This window comes from Apodemus sylvaticus, chromosome 14, assembly GCF_947179515.1.
Source record: "Apodemus sylvaticus chromosome 14, mApoSyl1.1, whole genome shotgun sequence".
Classification (NCBI taxonomy): domain Eukaryota; kingdom Metazoa; phylum Chordata; class Mammalia; order Rodentia; family Muridae; genus Apodemus; species Apodemus sylvaticus.
In genome coordinates this window covers 62,903,885-62,922,524 of record NC_067485.1, presented here as the reverse complement: position 1 = coordinate 62,922,524, position 18,640 = coordinate 62,903,885, and the positions used below count along the sequence as shown (strand labels likewise).

The 18,640-nt window shown below is 41.3% G+C and overlaps 1 protein-coding gene across 1 annotated transcript in view; it reads left to right on the top strand.

Moving 5' to 3' along the window:
- Window positions 1-483: 483 nt before the first annotated feature.
- The window catches only part of Spag6 (sperm associated antigen 6), a 49,997-nt gene continuing 31,840 nt past the window's right edge, over window positions 484-18,640 (top strand). Inside the window, exons 1-4 of the mRNA XM_052157582.1 lie at window positions 484-789; window positions 864-959; window positions 11,264-11,430; window positions 16,414-16,597. Of these exons, the coding sequence (XP_052013542.1) occupies window positions 765-789; window positions 864-959; window positions 11,264-11,430; window positions 16,414-16,597 (472 nt within the window). The 5' untranslated portion in view covers window positions 484-764. The remainder of the gene's footprint in view (window positions 790-863; window positions 960-11,263; window positions 11,431-16,413; window positions 16,598-18,640) is intronic.

Here is an 18,640-nt window from a genome sequence, read left to right as displayed (position 1 = left end):
AAAACCCCGCGGGGCTCCATTTACATAAGCTGGTCTTTCCAGGTGAAGGATCTTTTCTTTTGGAAATGTCACCGAGCAGCAAAATAAGGCCCGAATTTAAAAGAAAAATTTTAAAGTCATATTAAAATCTGGAGACAGCAAACTTGGTAGTCATTAGGAAAACCTGCAAGATGGATATCTATCATATTTTCTCTTCTGCTTTTCCACGGTCTCTCTAGGTGTCTTTAATTGCTGTTAATATGTCATAATTCAGTGTGTGGACACGATTGCTGGAGCGTCAGCTCCAGGAAATCAGAAATGCCAGGTAAAGAAGAGAGGCATTAAGAGCAACGCGGAGCAACTTGGTGTTTGTTGCGTAGCCAGTGCTGCTTTGATCTGATGACCTGCTGCGCTAACAAGTCTATCTGGTCCCCTAGAACCCTCCTCCCCACTCCCCACCCCCAGCCCCTAGTCCGCTCCTGGTGCAGTAGGGAAAACACTGCCTTAAGGGGTGGGTCGGCGCAGACCATCCTCCCGGGAGACTCCTGCGCCCCGTGCACTGCCAGCAGGGAAGTGACAATCGACGGGAGTGTCACGAGCAACCCCCGGGTTACCAAGTCGTTCCTCCGCCACTCCGTCTACCATTGTGACGTCATGCCTGGGACCTACTGTTGCCTCGGGACGCCTGCGTTCTGGTTCCAGCTGGTTGCCAGGGAGTGTGGGTACACAAAGCAGTCCCGAGGGACGTCGAGGGGTCGCGGCGAGCGGACCCGAGCACCGCGGCCATGAGCCAGCGGCAGGTGCTGCAAGGTAGGAGCCGTGGGAAGGCGCCCCGACGGGCTGGCTCCCAGGGCGGACTACTCCACTTCACCCCTCTCCCGCAGTGTTCGAGCTGTACCAGAACGCCCGGACCCGGTTTGTGCAGATGGTGGCGGAGCAGGCGACCAGACCCCAGAACATTGAGACACTGCAGAATGCGGGTGAGCCTTCACAGCGCACGCACGGGCCCCCTGAACTCACACCTCGTCCCGCATCCATCTTCCTCCTTCATCGCCCTGGCTTCATCACTCCATCCCCACACCACCTAGCGCCCCAGCCTCGCCAGGTCCCCGTCCTCTTTCATTCCCAGCTGCCCGCCTCGTCTTCACGCTCCCTTACTAGCTCAGATTTTGGGGAGCTAAAGTGGGCTAAAGTAGTGCTAAGTTCCTCCGGACTCCCTCCCCTCCGCGGGATCTTGTGGGTGAGGCAGTGGCGGAAGCCTGGTATCATTTCCATCTTCGTTGCAATCGGCCTGCCACGTGAACTGCCTGGAAGTTATTTTCCTGGTGGGAATGTACCCTAACCAGACCCAGTCCATCCCGGTGCCCTCTCTTGTCACTCTTTGATCACACTCACTTCCTAGAAGCAAAGAAATTCCAGGCTGCTTTCGCCGGTCTCCTCTTGGCATTAATGGAAGAAGAGTAGCGTGCTTGAATCTTTTCCAAGAGATTCGAAGTAGGCAGTATGGACCTGGTTTTGTGAATTCTACAGGGCGCCCTTTTCCCACCCCCTAGTCTGAAAGGAAGGAGGGGAGAGAGGAGAGAGTTCAGAGTTAGTGAAATCCAATTTTGTTCCATCACCGCGTGTGTGTGTGTGTGTGTGTGTGTGTGTGTGTGTGTGTGTTTCTGAAGAGACAACATTTATTTCCCCCGTGTGGGGCACCAAACACAGACCACAGAAAGGATTCCATCTAAATCTAATCCTTAGCTTTAGGAACTAATCTACCAGAGGCTACACCACTGAAGATAACTTTGTCAGTCACCTTAATCACTTAGACATCCTGGAGAGGATCCGGACTTCATAAGCCTCTCTCTAGACTTGAGGCTGAAAGACAGAGAGACAGAGGGACACACACACACACACACACACACACACACACACACACACGGAGTTCAAGAGGCCACCAGCATCACCCAGAAGGCAGCCATCCACAAGAGCCTCTGACTGAACTGTAAGCTTGATGCCACTTAGTAGATCTTAAGAAAACCCCAGGTTACGGGATACGATTTTTAAAACTAGTTTAAATGAACACATTATTAAAATAAATTAAGAACACATTGCCATGATCACAGCATTTAGACGGCATTTACTCTGGGTTTCTTTGAGAAAACAACTTCTCTTGATCAGAGTGTTTGTTTCCTCACTGAATTTTACTGTTTATTCCTTAGGTGTTACCTCTGGTTGTGACAGGGAGCCATTTATAATAAAGTATGTTTCCAGTATTTAAGTATCTGTGAGATAATTGTAGAGTTGACCTCCTTGAGTGCCATCTTTCAAAACCTTAGTGCAGATTACAAGAACACTGAGGCAGAAATTCCTTGATTCTAATTTCCATCTTTTCAGTTTTGTTTTGGGCTATAAACTTTTTGTCTCTAGAACCTCTGCCATAGTCAAGATACTGTATGACAATGATCTCTTGTATTTTTCTTTTAAATTTTAAATTAGCATGTATGCGCATGCCAGGTGACCAGGTACCCTGACAGAAGAGGACAACTTGGGAGGTCAGCTCTCTCCTTGCACCTCATGGGTCCTGAATGTTGAACCCAGGGTGTCAAGCTTACCATCAAAGATGCCACTATCATCTTGTCACCACAGAGCCACCATGGCTGCCTTGTATAGTGCTTCTAAATTGCGATCAGTTCCTGCTGCTCTCTCTAACCCTGCACAACCCCTGATCTAGTATCTATTTTAAAATGTTGTCATTTCAGAACTCATTTTGTCCTGTAATTCTTTCATGTATATTAATTTTCTTTATGTGCAAAAATTGTATTAGGGATTTTACATTTTAAAGACACAGTTACTTTTAAATTTATTTTTTCTCAGTCCTCCTCAATGTACTCCGTGAGTAAGTGCTTGTTATTTACAAGGATTTACTGCTTGGACAATGTATATGTAGGCAAATTAATACTTTTTAAATAAAAAATACTTAGAAAAATTAATACTGAAATATTAAAATAAATATAAACAATACTGAAGATAAAGAGTATCTTTAGGAATCTTAATGATGAGTTGCCTCTTCCCATCAGAGTACAAGGTAGAATACATTGTCAGTTTGTCTTTTGTTTGTATTGTTTTGTTTTTATTTTTAAGTCAAGGTTTTAGCCTTGGTGCCCAGTTTGGTCTTCAACTCTTTGGCCCTTCTGCCTCAATTCTACAAAGTAGCTAGGGATATGGACAGGAGATAATACTCCAAGCATATGGGGAATTTAACATAAACTAGCTGGCTAAGTGGTCACAGAATAGAAAAGAGGGTTTGTGTTTCAGGCCTGTAAGTCTCCTTTGTGAAGAAATGAATAAAAGGGGGATATAGAGTCTTTGAAAAATTATCCACTTTTGATTATCATCTTAATGGCAAATTAAGATTTTTTTTTCTTTTCTGGGGAAACATTTTTAACATACTTTAGTTTATCTAGATCTCATAATTCCAGTAGTAATTTGAAATCATGAGCATTTCTGTAGTTCAAAACAAGCTACAAGTTTTATTCTGAAACCTTTTCTTCCTTTCTAGTGAATAAGATTAACCATTCTAATGGTGTATTCTTTAAAACATAATCACCATGGATTAAAACATGCTTTTGAGTGAGGTTGAATTCATATTACAACCAAGTTTTGACAGTAGGTGCAGGTGCATTTTACTCTTGACTTTGATACATGGTCTATGTATCTGGCAAGATTTTGTTTTGTTCCCTGTGTCCCAACATATTCTTTAATTAAACATGCAGCATGAATCTAGAATAATAAGAATACATTTTTATATAAGCATAATGAGCAAAGCGTAATTCCCTTGCTAAGGATTTTTAATCACTGTATGTGAAAAGAATTTTTAAAATGAGGGTTATTAAAAACTTTGACGTTAACTGTTTAAAGAAGTTCTCTGTCTTCAGGTGCTACTGGTGGTTATCAAATAATAGTGAAGGTTGTCAGCCTGAGATCCTTGGGAACCACCAAGGCAATTTTGAAGTCAGCCTTGGAAAACCTTCACAGATAAACCCCTAGAGGTTGGGGACTGATAGTATATTTAAGCTGGCCGCATTGGGAGCTTTAGGCTTCTCTGGCCTAACACAAACAAACCAACAAAAACAAAAAACAAAAAACAAAAACAAACAAACAAGCAAAACTCAGTCTTATCAAACCAGAAGGTCTTTAAAAGTATACAGAGAAAAGTCCAGAATCCTATAGGAACTGAGACCCAGGATAGTAGTTCACACAATTGGACTGATAATCTGCCTGGATCAAGGCAGGTTCACAGAGACCGGCTTCAAGCCCATGACAGTCAACTGATCAATGGTTTACTGACTGGGAGAAGTAGAGGAAACAAGAGGTGGTATTTGCTATTGTTTGGTTGGTTTTTAAATACACAATGAACACTTTATTTTTTGTTTTATGGCTTTGATTATGCTTTGTGTAAGTTGATTTTAGCAAAGCACAACAGGGATTTCTGCTGAACAGTTGTGTTGGTCCTAGGAGAAACGCATGGCTACCTTCTGGGAAGAATGTTGGCCTTGCCTAAGAGCAATGGGCTGGCCTGTGAAGATACAAGTTAGCTGTGTTAGTTTCCAAAGAGGAATGTTGGCTTTGCTACTTGCTTTATGCCTCCTGCCATGATGAGCATTCAATATTTTTAAAGATTTATTTTATTTTGTGCATATGAGCATTTCATCTGCATGTATGTGTACTGTACATAGGGCTGGTACCCATGGAGGTCAAAAGAGAATCCCCTGGAAATGGAGCTACGGTTGACTGGATGGTTGTGAGCAATCCCACCTCTTAACTGCTGGGCCATCTCTCCAGCCCCTTGTTTAGAAAACTAGATTGCCTAGTTTTCTAAATAATCTCAGCTTTGTGCCTGTCAGTCAGTGTCAATGTGTGCAGAAGACTACATTGTTTTACCACAGAAATGTTTTTTTTTTTAATATAAGCTTAGTATTACAGACTTAGTTTAACAGCATGCACCTTGCTAAAGTCATCCAGAACTCCTGATTTTCTCACCTCAGCCTCCTGAGTGTTGGGATTGCGGTTGTGCACACCACACAAGCTTATAACATGCATTTAAAAAAACCTGAAGTCTAATTTTAAATGAAATAGATTTGAATAAAGATATTGGTCTCTTGCCAAAAGAATCTGTCAAAAAATTACTTATTTACTTCACAGTTACTTGTTAATTATTTATTATATGTCAAGTTAGTTACTATATATGATATTTCTGGTAGAAAACTGTTCTTTTTAATTTGTAAAATATTATCACTCTTCTTTTGGTGCCAGGGAACTTGTGTTCAGTCATCAACTACAATAATAATCTTAATCTATAATTCTGATATAGTTATCAAGTCCCTCCTTTGATACATAACTATTGAATGTTACCATTTTAAACATATCATTTTTGAGTGTACTGTGGATTCAACCCAGGGCCTCTAACATGCTAAGCATGTAGGGTACCATTATACACATTTTTTTCTGTAATGTGCATACCATAGAGTAAACTGTCCAAATATTTTAAAATGAGTGTGTGCAATAAGGAATTAACTATGTGAAGATTGTGTGTGTGTGCCTATGCACATTGTGTCTTTCAGACATTGAACTCAGCCTCATGTATGTTAGCCATGTACTCTACCTTTGATCTATGCATATACCATAAGCCTCAGACAGCTTTCTAATGAATTGGCTTACAAATATTTTTTCTGTAGATATTGCCCCCGAAACCTGAAGCAGCAGCTAGTCTTTTGGTACAGCCCTTATTACTTAACATTCTGACTTCTCCCTAGATATTTTAATTGTCTGTAGTTTTATAATTATATATATTGCAAAAGCGCAACACATCAGTAGAAGAAGACAAGATAAACATCAAGATTTTCAACTGTCTACATGACTTTCGAATCATACGGAACTGTGTCTGTATGGTGTGATTTTAAGGAAGGGAACAGTTTAAATGACCCATGAAGTCTTAAAGTCTTATGAATTTGTAATTGCATTATTACTATACTTAACATTGTATGAATAACATGAAAATAACTATCACAGAAATATTTTTTATTTTGTTTATAACTAAAGTCTACTTGAAATGAAATTAATGTGCACAGTTGGCTCATTTGTCATCTGAATATTTATAGCATGCAGACGTGCCCGATGGACACCAAACACATGTGCTGATCATGCAAACATTAAAAGGAGCAGTTCCTGCCCTTCAGTGGCTTGTTGGCTAATATATGTAGTTTATGCAGATAATATCTATTATACACATATAGCATGCATAATATATAGTATATATTACATATGTGGAATATATAGTATGTAACATTTTATATATGTGTGTATATAACTGTTATGTATCTATATATTACTATTTATTTGAAAGACACCTAAATCAAGATTTGGGGATGAGAGGCGCTGTACAGAGGATGCATCCTGGTGTAGGTATTACCTCTGTTAAATTTCTAGAAGGTAGCCAGATGCAACTGCTTTTAGGCAGAGAAAACATTATGTGTAAAAACAGGAACTCGAGACAGAGACAAGATGGCACTGAGCAGGAAGGCCAGCACTGAGGTCTGGCTGGATTGGGGACGAGGGCAAGGGTAGGCGTCAGTTGCAGCCACAGGGGAAAGCAGGCCTGCTCTTGAAGTTTACATTTCTCTTGTAAGAAATGGACAACCATCACAAGTTTGCAGGCAGAGGAATGACCAGGCCAGTGTTGTGTTTGGGAACATGATTTTGGGGTTAGTGTGAAAAATAGTTTGGTAGGGTGTAAACAGTACCACAAAGAGCCAGTGCCTGCCCCGTGGATAAGATGTGCCAAATGGGTGACATCTGCAGGATGGCGTGACTTAGAATGGAAAGGTAAGGACAAAGACAGGTGGGGAGATAACTCCCAGAAGTCTTGTTGCTTGGACACGCCAGCACCTTTCAGAGATGGAGAACACACCGAAGCAGAAGGACTGGCTTCTCCCTCTGTAGGAACACAGAGGGAGGAGAGTCAGTCTGAGGTACTGAGCAGCTTGAAAACAAGAGTGAAGCTTAGAAAGGAGATCTTAGCTGGAAAGAGGTTTAGACACATGAAACATGTCTTTATTTGAACATTATGCAAAATCCCATTTAATGTTTCCTCATATAATTATGTTCTAATAACTTTTCCTCCAGTATAATACAACTTAATTGGAAGTAACTTTTTCACACAGTGCTAGGGATTGAATCCTTGCTAGGTGTGTCTAGCTCACACCATCACTGAGGTATATGCTTGGCCCTGAAGTAACAGGTACGTTCTCTAGTGAAGTCTCGTGGACAGGATGGTAGCGGTGTTGGTCAACTCAAGGGTGAGAAAGATGTGCTAGGAAAATCAGGGGATCTTTTATTTAATGAATAGAAGATAACTACAGAAACGCTAATGGCAGAATAATAGGAGTAACTCCTTGGCAGTCCAGAGGCTAAACACACACACACACACACACACACACACACACACACACGTGCCTGAAGAAGCCAGAAGAGGGTCCCCTGGAAGTGAGTTAGTGAAGTTACAGTGTAAGCTGCCTGGTTATGGGGAATTGAATTTAGGCCTTGGGGAAGAACAGGAAATGCTCTTAACTTTTGAGCTCTCTCTCCAGCCCTGTCTTAATATTTTAGGAGTCAGATGTATTTGAAAACTGGAGAAAACATAAAAGGAAAAAAATTCCTCTGACTATGTGAACTGGTGAAATAAACAGTGAAATTTCCCAAATCGGGAGACTTGTAGTTGGTTAATTGTTACTAATAAGCCATTAGTAATAAATAGTTACGTGAAATTTTATAACATAACAATTCACTTTAAGCTTATTTTATTTTATTTGTTTTAAAGATAGGGTCTCACCATGTTGACTTGGCTGGACTGGAAGTTGCTATGGCAAACAATCTGGTTTTATACTCACAGAGATTCTCCTGCCTCTGCCTCCCTACTGCTGAGAATAAAAATGTGCACCACCATTCATGGCTGTATTTTTACAGTCTTAACAGGTCAGAGTTCCTGTGATTTAATTTTAAATGCAATCCAATATGAATAACCCAGTATTAACTTTACTCAACTACATATTTCAAAAGATAAGCTGCTGCCTTCACATACATATATCAAAAAGAAAAGGAAAAAATATCAGAATCATCTGAATAAAGAAAAAAACACACTGTTGTTCTTAAAAACTTATGGTTGTGGTCTCAAAAGTGCATTTGTTGTGATACTTTACTATGTATGTCTTGGTCTCTTTTAATAAAATTGTCATATTTATTATAAATATGTCAATCAGTACTTGAAAACAAGTCAACCCAAATGAAGAGGTGGGCTAAACCCTCAAATACATTTCTCCAGTAATGATGTAGACCAACAGGCACATGGGAATATGCTCAGCATTCTTAGCTGGGGAAATGCACATCAGCCACAGTACCGCCGCCACACCGTGCACCGTTAGGATGGTCCCACTTGGATGCAGACACTGGGCCCTCCGTGGTGTGGCTGCTGTTGAAGACAGGTAGTTCTTAGCTGGGGATGGTTAACCACCACTGTAAACAGACAACACCTGCACACAATTAAAAAGGGTACAAAGGTAAGTTTGCTATTTGCATTTTAATCACAGCACACAGACAAAAGGAAGTGTTTAAAAGAAATAACTATTTTTTAATATCCAGAAACTTTCTAGTGGTAACCTGTGTCCACATTTGGTAATTACTGAAAATCTTTATTTTGTATTTTAAACATTTTGCTGTGAGACTTCTGAAGTTATCTCTCTTAGAAAGTCTAGTGAGAAGTATAAACAGCATTCATGAACATCAGGGCTTGGTTAACACGGACCCTGAACCACATGTGAGCAGGCAGCATCTCCCACACAGGCAATTGCCTTATGGAGCACAGTCCAATCTAGCCAATTTAAACACAGAAATAATAACCAAATGAAACTCGAAACTAGGAAGACTCACAGGCTGTATAATTAAATACATCTTTACACACAGTTGTTTCTAGCTTATGCTATTTCTGGTCTGATCTCGTGTTACTGTGAATGCTATTTTTTTCTCTTTCAAATGTTTCCAAATATAGAGTGATGTAAGGATATTTGGTTGATTTTCAACTATCACCATATATATATATATATATATACACACACGCATATACATATACACATACACATAGACATACATATACATTCATTATATAAATCTAACTTTTTAAATTATATTTTTACTTACTTTTTTGTGTGTGTCATGTGTATGTGTGTGGGTGTGCGTGTGAAACAGCTCGCATGTAGAGGTCAGAAGATAACTTGCAGTAGTTCTTTCCATGTGAGTCCTGGGGATAGAACTTAGGTAGGTTGTTGGTGACAAGCGCTTTTGCCTGCTGATTCATTGGTCTCTACCAGGACATAGTTTTAAGGAATGGATGTAAGGATGCCAAGTTTAATATATATGTACGTAGAATAACATTTGGAAAGCTAAGGGCACTTTGTCCCAGTTTGAATGCTGCCATTGTTTCTTGTAATGTTAGACTTAAGTGGTGACCTGGAAGCAGAAGCAGCATGTGGATGATAAGTCTGGAACTAGGAGTTAAACATCCTGCGAGATAATCAATGAATTTATTACTGGGTTCCCTTCCCTGGCCTCCTCAGTTCTCAACAGACATTTTTTTTTTTTTTTTTTTTTTTTTTTTTAGTAATTATCAACATGGAATGTCTGAATTCTAATCTCATTCCATCGGTTCTTGATTGTGAATGATTTATGTAGTCCTTCTCGGCTTCAATTCCTTTATTTGTAAAAGAGGCCTAAAGAGAGGGTCTAGTTCTTAGGTTTGTCATGAGAGTTAGGTGAGTGACTATGGAGCGAGGCCCCTAGAGCAAGGCTTTTGCATCAAACTCCTAGTCCATGTAAATGAAGTCCTATGGTGGGATGACGGCCAGATGGCCATTGTGTATTCAACCCTGGCAGGAATATTATGGGAGAGCTAGTGATACATTGTTTCCTTAGAACAAGGGTTTGTTTAAAGATCCATGTATCTGGTTATTGCTACATTGTGGGCTTTTCTTTCTCCTACTTTTCCCCACCTCCTTTCTTTCACCCTTTCAATCTCCTAACACTAGATAGGAGAGAAAAACAGGTAAAGGGGAAGGGGGGCAGGGAAAGACATTTTCTATTGTTAGACTAATTCCTACTGATTAGGGCATCAAGTTTCTTGGAGCAAGTTTGATCTTTGCAACAATATATCTAATTAGTTCTTCTTCTTCTTCTTCTTCTTCTTCTTCTTCTTCTTCTTCTTCTTCTTCTTCTTCTTCTTCTTCTTCTTCTCTCCATCTTCCTCTTCTCCTTCTTCATCTTCTTATTCTTCCTCCTCCTTCTCCTCTTCGTTTCTTCTTTGAGCTCCATTACTTAACAAACTGCAAACAACAGCATCCAACCACCAACCACCAACCCTGTATCATTTATATACCCTCTAAAAGATCCCCAGAATTCAAAATGTCACACAGTCGCAGAACCTATCGGTAGCTGTCAAAACCATGCCTCTGCTGCAGCACAAGACAAACCCTTGTCAGCTGCAGTGGACTATCTGAAACAGACTCTTAACCCTTACCTGGAATTAAAACAAAAACATATTCTTACATAGTTATACTTGTGCCTCTTGAGAGTGTGAGCCCTGGCTGGTGAGCAGTGTGGTTCTCCTAGCTCCCTCAAGTGTGAGATAGAGCCTGAAATTTTTTCTGTAAGAAAATGTAGAAAAGACCAGATAAAACAAAGAATCTGGAATAGTCCTTGAGAGGACTGGCAAAGATGGCAGGGATGGGGGCTGGGCTTTGCCCCAGATACTCTAACCTTTCTCTGCCTCCCTCCTGATGACATCATAGGTGTTTATCTGCTGAGTAAATTTGAATTTTCACCCAGCTCAAGAGCTGGATTTCCCCTCAGCATGTGTTAGTAATTTTGGCAGCTTGCATGATTTTGTGTCTTGACATCAGATGTCCAGTTCATTTTCAGTGGGTACTTTATGTGTGAGTGTGTGTGTGTGTGTGTCTAAGAGAGAAAGAAAGTGCAAGAGATTTAAACTCATGATTCTTCTGCCTCAGCCCCTGAAAGCAGGACATTACAGGCATGTACCACTATACCTATCTCTCAATTGGTATATTTATTTGTTTTACTAATTTTTTGTTTATTTTTAAACCTCATTTTCTGACCAAATATGTGCTGAATCACATGGTTTGCTTTTTAAAGTAAAATTTGACTGAGTTCTGTTCATTACCCTTTAACTCAGGTATAATGTCTTTGCTGAGGCCTCTTCTTCTGGATGTGGTCCCAACCATTCAACAAACTGCTGCCTTGGCTCTGGGGAGGCTGGCCAACTATAATGATGACTTAGCAGAAGCCGTTGTGAAGGGCGACATTCTTCCACAGCTTGTGTATTCATTGGCAGAGCAGAATGTAAGACTTTTTAAAAAACCTTTTTTGTCTTAGATTTTACAAATTGATAGCTATAAACTAGAAGGCATTAGAATCCCAGAATGCTAGTACAACCTTTGATCCCTATATGCACATGAGAATATCTTTAGGAAATTTTGCTTTGGGACTTAAAGGCATTTTTTTTCTATCACTGCTAACTTAAGAGGACCACGCAAAAAGTTCAGAGGATAGACACACACAGTGTTTCTTTAGACATCAAAGTTCTAGATCTACCTCAGGGAAAAGGACAACACCCTGATGAGAACATAGCTGCTTTCAGCAGTACTCACAGGCAGGTGACAGAGAAAGAGCCAGCTTAGAGGGAGAACCTGTGGTAAATTGAAAGTTTGATCAGGCATGTTTCTAAGTAAACAAGAGTTCCAGCTCTTCTTAAAGAACTTTCCAGGAGGAAGGGGGTTAGAGAGATAGTCTTTTTTTTTTTTTTTATGTTACTCCATAAACACCGGTATCTGTGTTCAGTTCCCAAAATCCAGGTGGGCAGGCATAGTGGTACATACTTCTAATATCAGCACTGGGATGCAAGGCAGGAACAGAAGGGCCTCTGGGGTTCACTGGCTGGTTGGTCTTGCATAATTGATGCTCTAGGCCAAGGAATGACAATCTCTCATGGGAGCAGAAGGCTTTCCTGAGGATGACTCCCAAAGTTGGTTTCTAGTCTACACACACATACACACAACACACACAACACACACACACACACACACACACACACACACATACACACACACAGAGAGAGAGAGAGATAGAGCGAAAGAGAGAGAGAGAACTTTGGTGTTATTCTAAAGAGCTAACTATTTGGTGTCTGTAAGTAGGATTTTAGACTGCCCATCCCCCTCTCAGTGTATCATAATGCAGGTATGCACCTTCCTTAAGACTAGATTCCTACTTATATAATAAAAAGATAAATAAAAACTGAAGAACGGGCTTCAGAGAACTTGAATTGATACTTCCCTAAAAGAACATCTCCAAATGGTGATAGACACAAGAGAAACTAGGCAGCACCGGTAAGAGGTGCAAACCGAAGGCACACTTAACGGGGTGACCATAACAAACAACTGCAAAGCAAGGAAGGTCATGATGAAAAGCAGGGACCCTCAGCGACTGCCAGAGGGATGGAGAACAGCATGGACGCCACGAGAAGTAGTGCAGCAAACTCCATGGTCGGGATGCCAATGAGCAATTCTAGCGAAAGTCATGTGCAAATGTTCAGAGCAGCCACAGCATGGGATGAGAGGACAAACCAAGTCTATCAACAACGAGGAAGAAAGCACCATCCCTCCCATGCCATGGGCTGTTACTCTGTCATAGGAAGGGCCTGAGCACTGATAAATGCCACCTGGACGATTCTTAAATCATTGTGCGTAATGAACGGTGCCAGACACCAAAGACTGTATGGGATCATTTATAGGAATATAGAGAATATGCAAATTTGTGTAGATAGAAGCAGACTTGTGGGTGCCGAAGGCTCAAAGAATAAGGGAGGGAGGGAGTGACTGTATATTTTAAGGGATTCTCGGATGGTGAAAATACTTTAGAGATAGACAGCAGTGATACCTGCCCCATCGTGGGATGCATCACAACGAACATGGGGATTTTATGATGCATTATGTCACCAGACTAAAAACATCTTAACTGTGCAAAAACCTGTTTCATTTGATAGGTTTACTTTTTAAATGCCGTTTCAAGGAATTATAGAAACTTCATTTTTCTGTGAGCACTTCTGCCTCATATGTGCTTCCAGGCCTTCTCCCTCTGGACCATTTGGCCCTTCCTTGGAGAACAGGCTCTGTGCTTTTGCATCCCACGTGGAAAGTCCTGATAATTTTCTAAGCATGACTGACTGTGTTCTAGTTAGAAGCACTAGTGAGAAGTGAGGTGGGGACTTGACTACCAGCAAAGCAAGGATGGGGAGAACATTACCCATGAGGCTCTGCGGCCTTCACTGTGGCTGACGCCTGTGCCCTCTTTGTAAATGAACATTTTGTGTTCATTTCTTTTGGGTAAAGGAATAAAAACATGAAACATTAGAACGAGGCAGGAGAAAGTGAATTATAGGCACTGGTAGTTAACAGGGAGCTATTAATAACTTTACATTGTAAATGTGATAATTCTACAGAATAATAAACCAGATTAGTTTAAGGTAATGACAAGAAATGTGCCATTATTTTTTATAATTATAATAAAGTAATACTTAGAAAGTTATTTTAAAGCTCTACTGCAGTGGACACTTCTAGTTTCTTTGGAAAGTTATGTCAAATGATGTTTTGCTGGGACACACAGGTGAAAGGATGTCTTGCTAAAGCAGACACATGAAAGAGTGTTTTCCTGAAGCAGACACAGGTAAGAGGATGTTTTGATATAGCCAACCCTTGAAAGGACCTGTGATGGAGGAGCATAACAGTGGGGGATGAGCACCGAGCGTCCACTTGGTTTGCTCCACCTCGTTATTCTTTGATAATAAATAACAAGCGTGTATTAGTTCGCCTTACATAGTTGAGCTCAACTTGTGGAGACACAGCCACAGAGAGACACTCACCCAAGAACTGCTTGGAAGGTTCTTGCAGCAACTCGTGGATTCTTCCATAGCCTCACCTCAGGCCAGTTGGCGAGCCTGGCGGTTTCTTCAGGGTTGGACTACAGCTGCTGATTTGTGCCTGGTGTCTGCCTGCCGATTCCTATTTGGTGTTGGCTTCAGGACTGAACTGCTACCTAAGAAGATCGAGCTCACCCCCCCCACACACACACACAAAGAACTATTGGTGAACAGGTCCACCCCCCCCCCCATATCCTAATAACTTTTCTCTTGCACTACCTCAGCTGGGTGGTAGGGTAGAGGAGAGGTTGAACCCTTATTAAGAGTAGGTTGCTGTTGGGAGGTGGTGGTGCAGGCCTTTGATCCCAGCACTTGGGAGGCAGAGGCAGGCAGATTTCTGAGTTCAAGGCCAGCCTGGTCTACAGAGTGAGTTCCAGGACAGCCAGGGCTACATAGAGAAACCCTGTCTTGGAAAAAAAAAAGAGTAGATTGCAAAAAAGTTACGCCTACACTTTACCTTAATTTTGAAAATAAAGTTTGGGTTCTTGATATGATTTAAGAAAGTAAAAGGAAATATGTCACATTAAAGCACCAGACTAGCATAGTATATTGCTTACATTGTCATGTATTTTTTTAGATATAGCATGTTAAAATACCCTTAGTGTGTTTTCTGTCTCTTAAAATTTTTATTGTTTGTGTTTTTAGTCTAAGTGACTAGAAACCCTTCAGAGAAGGTACTGTAGTTGACTGGTCCTTCCTACTATGATGGTTTGAATGACAATGGCCACAACAGGCTCATAAATGTGAATGCTTGATCCCAGTTGGTGAAACTGTGAAGAATTAGGAGATGTGATTTTGTTGAGGAGGTGTGTCACTGGAGGGGAACTTTGAGGTTTCAAAAGCCCATGTGTAATGGTTTGTCTATGCTTGGGCCAGGGAGTGGCACTATTAGGAGGTGTGGCCCTGTTGGAATTGATGTGTCACTATGGGTATGGGCTTTAAGACCCTCAACCTAGCTGCCTGGAAGCCAATATTCTGCTAGCAGTCTTCAGATGAAGATGTATAACTCTCAGTTCCTCCTGCATCGTGACTGCCTGGATTCTGTCATGCTTCTGCCTTGCTGAGAATGGATTGAACCTCTGAACCTGTAAGCCAGCCCCAATTCAATGTTGTTCTTATAAGAGTTGCCATGGTCATGGTGTCTGTTCACAGTGGTAAAACCCTAACTAAGACACCGTGCTAGCCATTTCCGGTTCCTTTTCTCTCTGCCTCCTGGTTGTGGATCAGATAGAAGCTTTCAGTTGCTGCTGCTCCTGAGCTGTACCTGCCGCCTGCCGCCTGCATTATGGTGTCTCCTCACAGCAATAGAAACATAACTTAGTAGTCAATATACAAAAGTCAAAACCAATAATATCAAGTAGGAGATCAATTGGGTTTTATTAATAAGGACTGTGAGATCAGCTGAAAGTGGCGATGTATGCCTTTGATGTCAGCACTCAGGATACAGAGGCAGGCATGTCTCTGTGAGTTCAAGACCAGCATGGGCTATGTGATACATTCAGGGTCAGCCTAGTACACACAGTGAGACCTTATCTTAAACAGACAAGCAATGAAACCAGCAGAGAATTATGAAATCATCTTTATATTATACTGTCATATATCAACTGTGTTGTAGCTAAACATTTCCTATATATTTGTATAGTAACATGAAGAGAATAACATGTTACTCCTGTGTTTCACTTCCATTTTTCATCCTTTAACCAAATGAAACTTGTATGTTGGGCGTACTGTACATATGGAATGGCATTCACAAGTCACACAATGACTGACAAGGTTTTTTCTTTTAAAAAGCTCTTTCTGGAATAGAAAAATAACATATCCTTTTTTTATTCATTTATTTTTTAACCAGGAGTTTTAGAAATGTTGTGAATGTTTTAACTTAGCTACTATTTAGTGTGGTTCACTGAGGTCAGGAAAGCCTGCCATGCTTAGAGGCTGAGGGAAAATAACAGAAAAGAGGCAGTCAGTCAACAGAGACGGCTAATACAACAGACGGCTGATATGCTAACATCCCAGGGTTCCCCCAAGTCAAACAGTACCTTTTAGTATCAAGCAGATATAGAGAATCCAATTATTTTATGAATTGGCAGAAAGTCCCATGTTTGTGTTTGATTTTATACAATTTCCGAATGCATGCTTCAAAGTAAAACATCTTTTTAGCGCGATTTAAAACGTACCTTGTTTCCAGGTTAGTTACTGAACAGAGGCAATGGGGGAGATAAAGAATCAGCATGTTCCCGACTGCTCCCATTGTCTGTATTCAGAGGCGGTTTGTGCTTTTGTATTAATGCCATTTTTGTGCTGCTTTGGGGCTATTTTAGATTCTGGGTTTGTTCTCTTTTGCCCTGCAGTGCGTCTACAAGAAAGCGGCTGCTTTTGTGCTGCGAGCTGTCGGTAAACACTCTCCTCAGCTGGCACAGGCCACCGTTGACTGTGGCGCCCTGGACTCACTGGTGATATGCTTGGAGGATTTTGACCCTGGAGTCAAGGAAGCTGCAGCCTGGGCACTTGCATATATTGCAAGGCACAATGCAGGTACTGGGGTGTGCTTGAAGATAGACTCGAGTTTAACTTTTCTGGATAAAAAACAGTTCTGTTTAATCATTAACGGAGTTTTAAAGGTGTTGGTGGACACTAGGAGAGAGCCATCTTGAAGGATAGCCACACTCTTTTGGATCACATATTTACAAAACACTTCTACATTTGGGTCCTAATAGAAGGGAATCTGAAGGAGACGGGTGGTGTGACAGAGGGGGACGGGAAGGGTGCATGCCTGTAATCCCAGGATTCAAGAAGCAGAGGCAGAAAGCTTAAAGTAAGTTCTATAAGCCTGGGTTACACAGCCAGATGCTGTCACAAAACCAAAACCAAACCAAGCCAGATAAACACAGTTCAGCCTGCCATGCAGATAAATATATTCTTAGTAACTCGTCAGAAGATTGTTACTGGTTTGTCATGCTCTGAGCTCCTTGTCATTCACGGCAGGACATTTCAAGCCAGCCAAGGAGCCAAATCACATGGATGGATGATGTGGTAAGATGATACAAAATTTTAGAAAAATGTTTTATGCCCCTATCGTGGCAGCCTCCTGCTTACTGACAGGGCAGGACAGCCATGTGGTAGGAGCTAGGTTCTAGGACAGGCACTGTGCTCAGCTGCTGGGGACCCTCAGCCACGCCCTCATCTGAACAGAGGGGCGCCGACAGTCCAGAGGTTTGTAATAAAAGTGGTGATGCCACAAGCAGAGAGCTCGTACCCGTGCCTGGCACGAATCTGATGAATGCAAGGTATCCGTAGTATTAACTACCGGAAAGGACACCATAACACTCATGACTTTAACTGGGTGTGGTGGCATTTGCTTGTAGGCCCAGCCACTGAGGCCAGCCTGCAATGCACAGTAGGCTTGAATTCTTTAAAAAAGTAAAAAAAAAAAAAAAAAAAAAAAGAATGAAATGACATTTATTGTATTTGGGGGAGGAAGTCCAAATTGCATAACCTAATGAAAATCAGTTTGTCAAAATTAGTGGCAGTCCCAGAGAGGCTTACTCCAATACCTGCTTCAGCCACTGGTTCTGATGAAGGAATATTACAGAAGGAAAAAGCTGTATTTGTGGAAATGTTGTTATAATATTATTTATAGTATCAAAATGCCTCAAATGTTTGACGGAACTTGAGTGACTAAATTATAGTAATCCGCTTAATAAAATCTCACGCCACAAAGTAAAAAGTCATTAGGGTCCCTACAAGGTAATTCGGAAAAGTAAATATAATACTTAATTGGGTCAGTGAGCGGGGTGTAAAGTGATTAAGTAAAAAAAAATTTTTTAATTAAAATTTAAAAAGATAAAAAATACTAAAATGGAGAATTGTATATTACGATTATATTAACTGTAAAATGGGCTTTCCTATGGATGTAGACTATGAAATGCACATTGCATTACTACGCTGGTAGAATTAAAGTCTCTTTGCTCCTAGATTTTCCGTTGTGTACGCAGAACAGCAGTTTCTGTGCCTGGAGTCACTGTGTCATGACTAGCTCTGCGCCGAGGCTAGCTCTGCGCCTTCCAGTCTCCTTTTGTCTGTAGCTGCCGTTAGCTGCTTCTTTCTCTCCTTTAGAGGAGCATGGCTTAGAGAAGAGGCCTGGGGTGATGAGAAGGGAGGCAAGAGAGCCCGTGTCTAAATCTGTGTACTCCCGAGTCCCTGTTAGCTGCTGTACCACACGGCTGGGCTGACCACTTCCTGACAGCAACGCTGGAGGAAACCCACAGAAGCAGGCAGAGGCACTCTCTCCGGTTATGTTTGGTCCTTAATGGGGACAGGATAGAAATAGAACAGCAGGAAACTAAGCTGAGAAAGAAAACCCTTATGTTTAGAAAGGTTCGTATTAGTTTCCATTCCATTGTATCTGGAGTTTGGGAGTTGTTAGCCTGTCATATGATGCATTGAGAGAACTCGGTGTTTCTAGTCAGAAGCTTAACACTTCACAGTTGGCTTAAGTAGGTTCTGATGAGTCGGGAGACAGGTTACACACTCTGCTGGGTCTCTCTGAGTAGTTCACGGAGCTGGGCAGACACATCG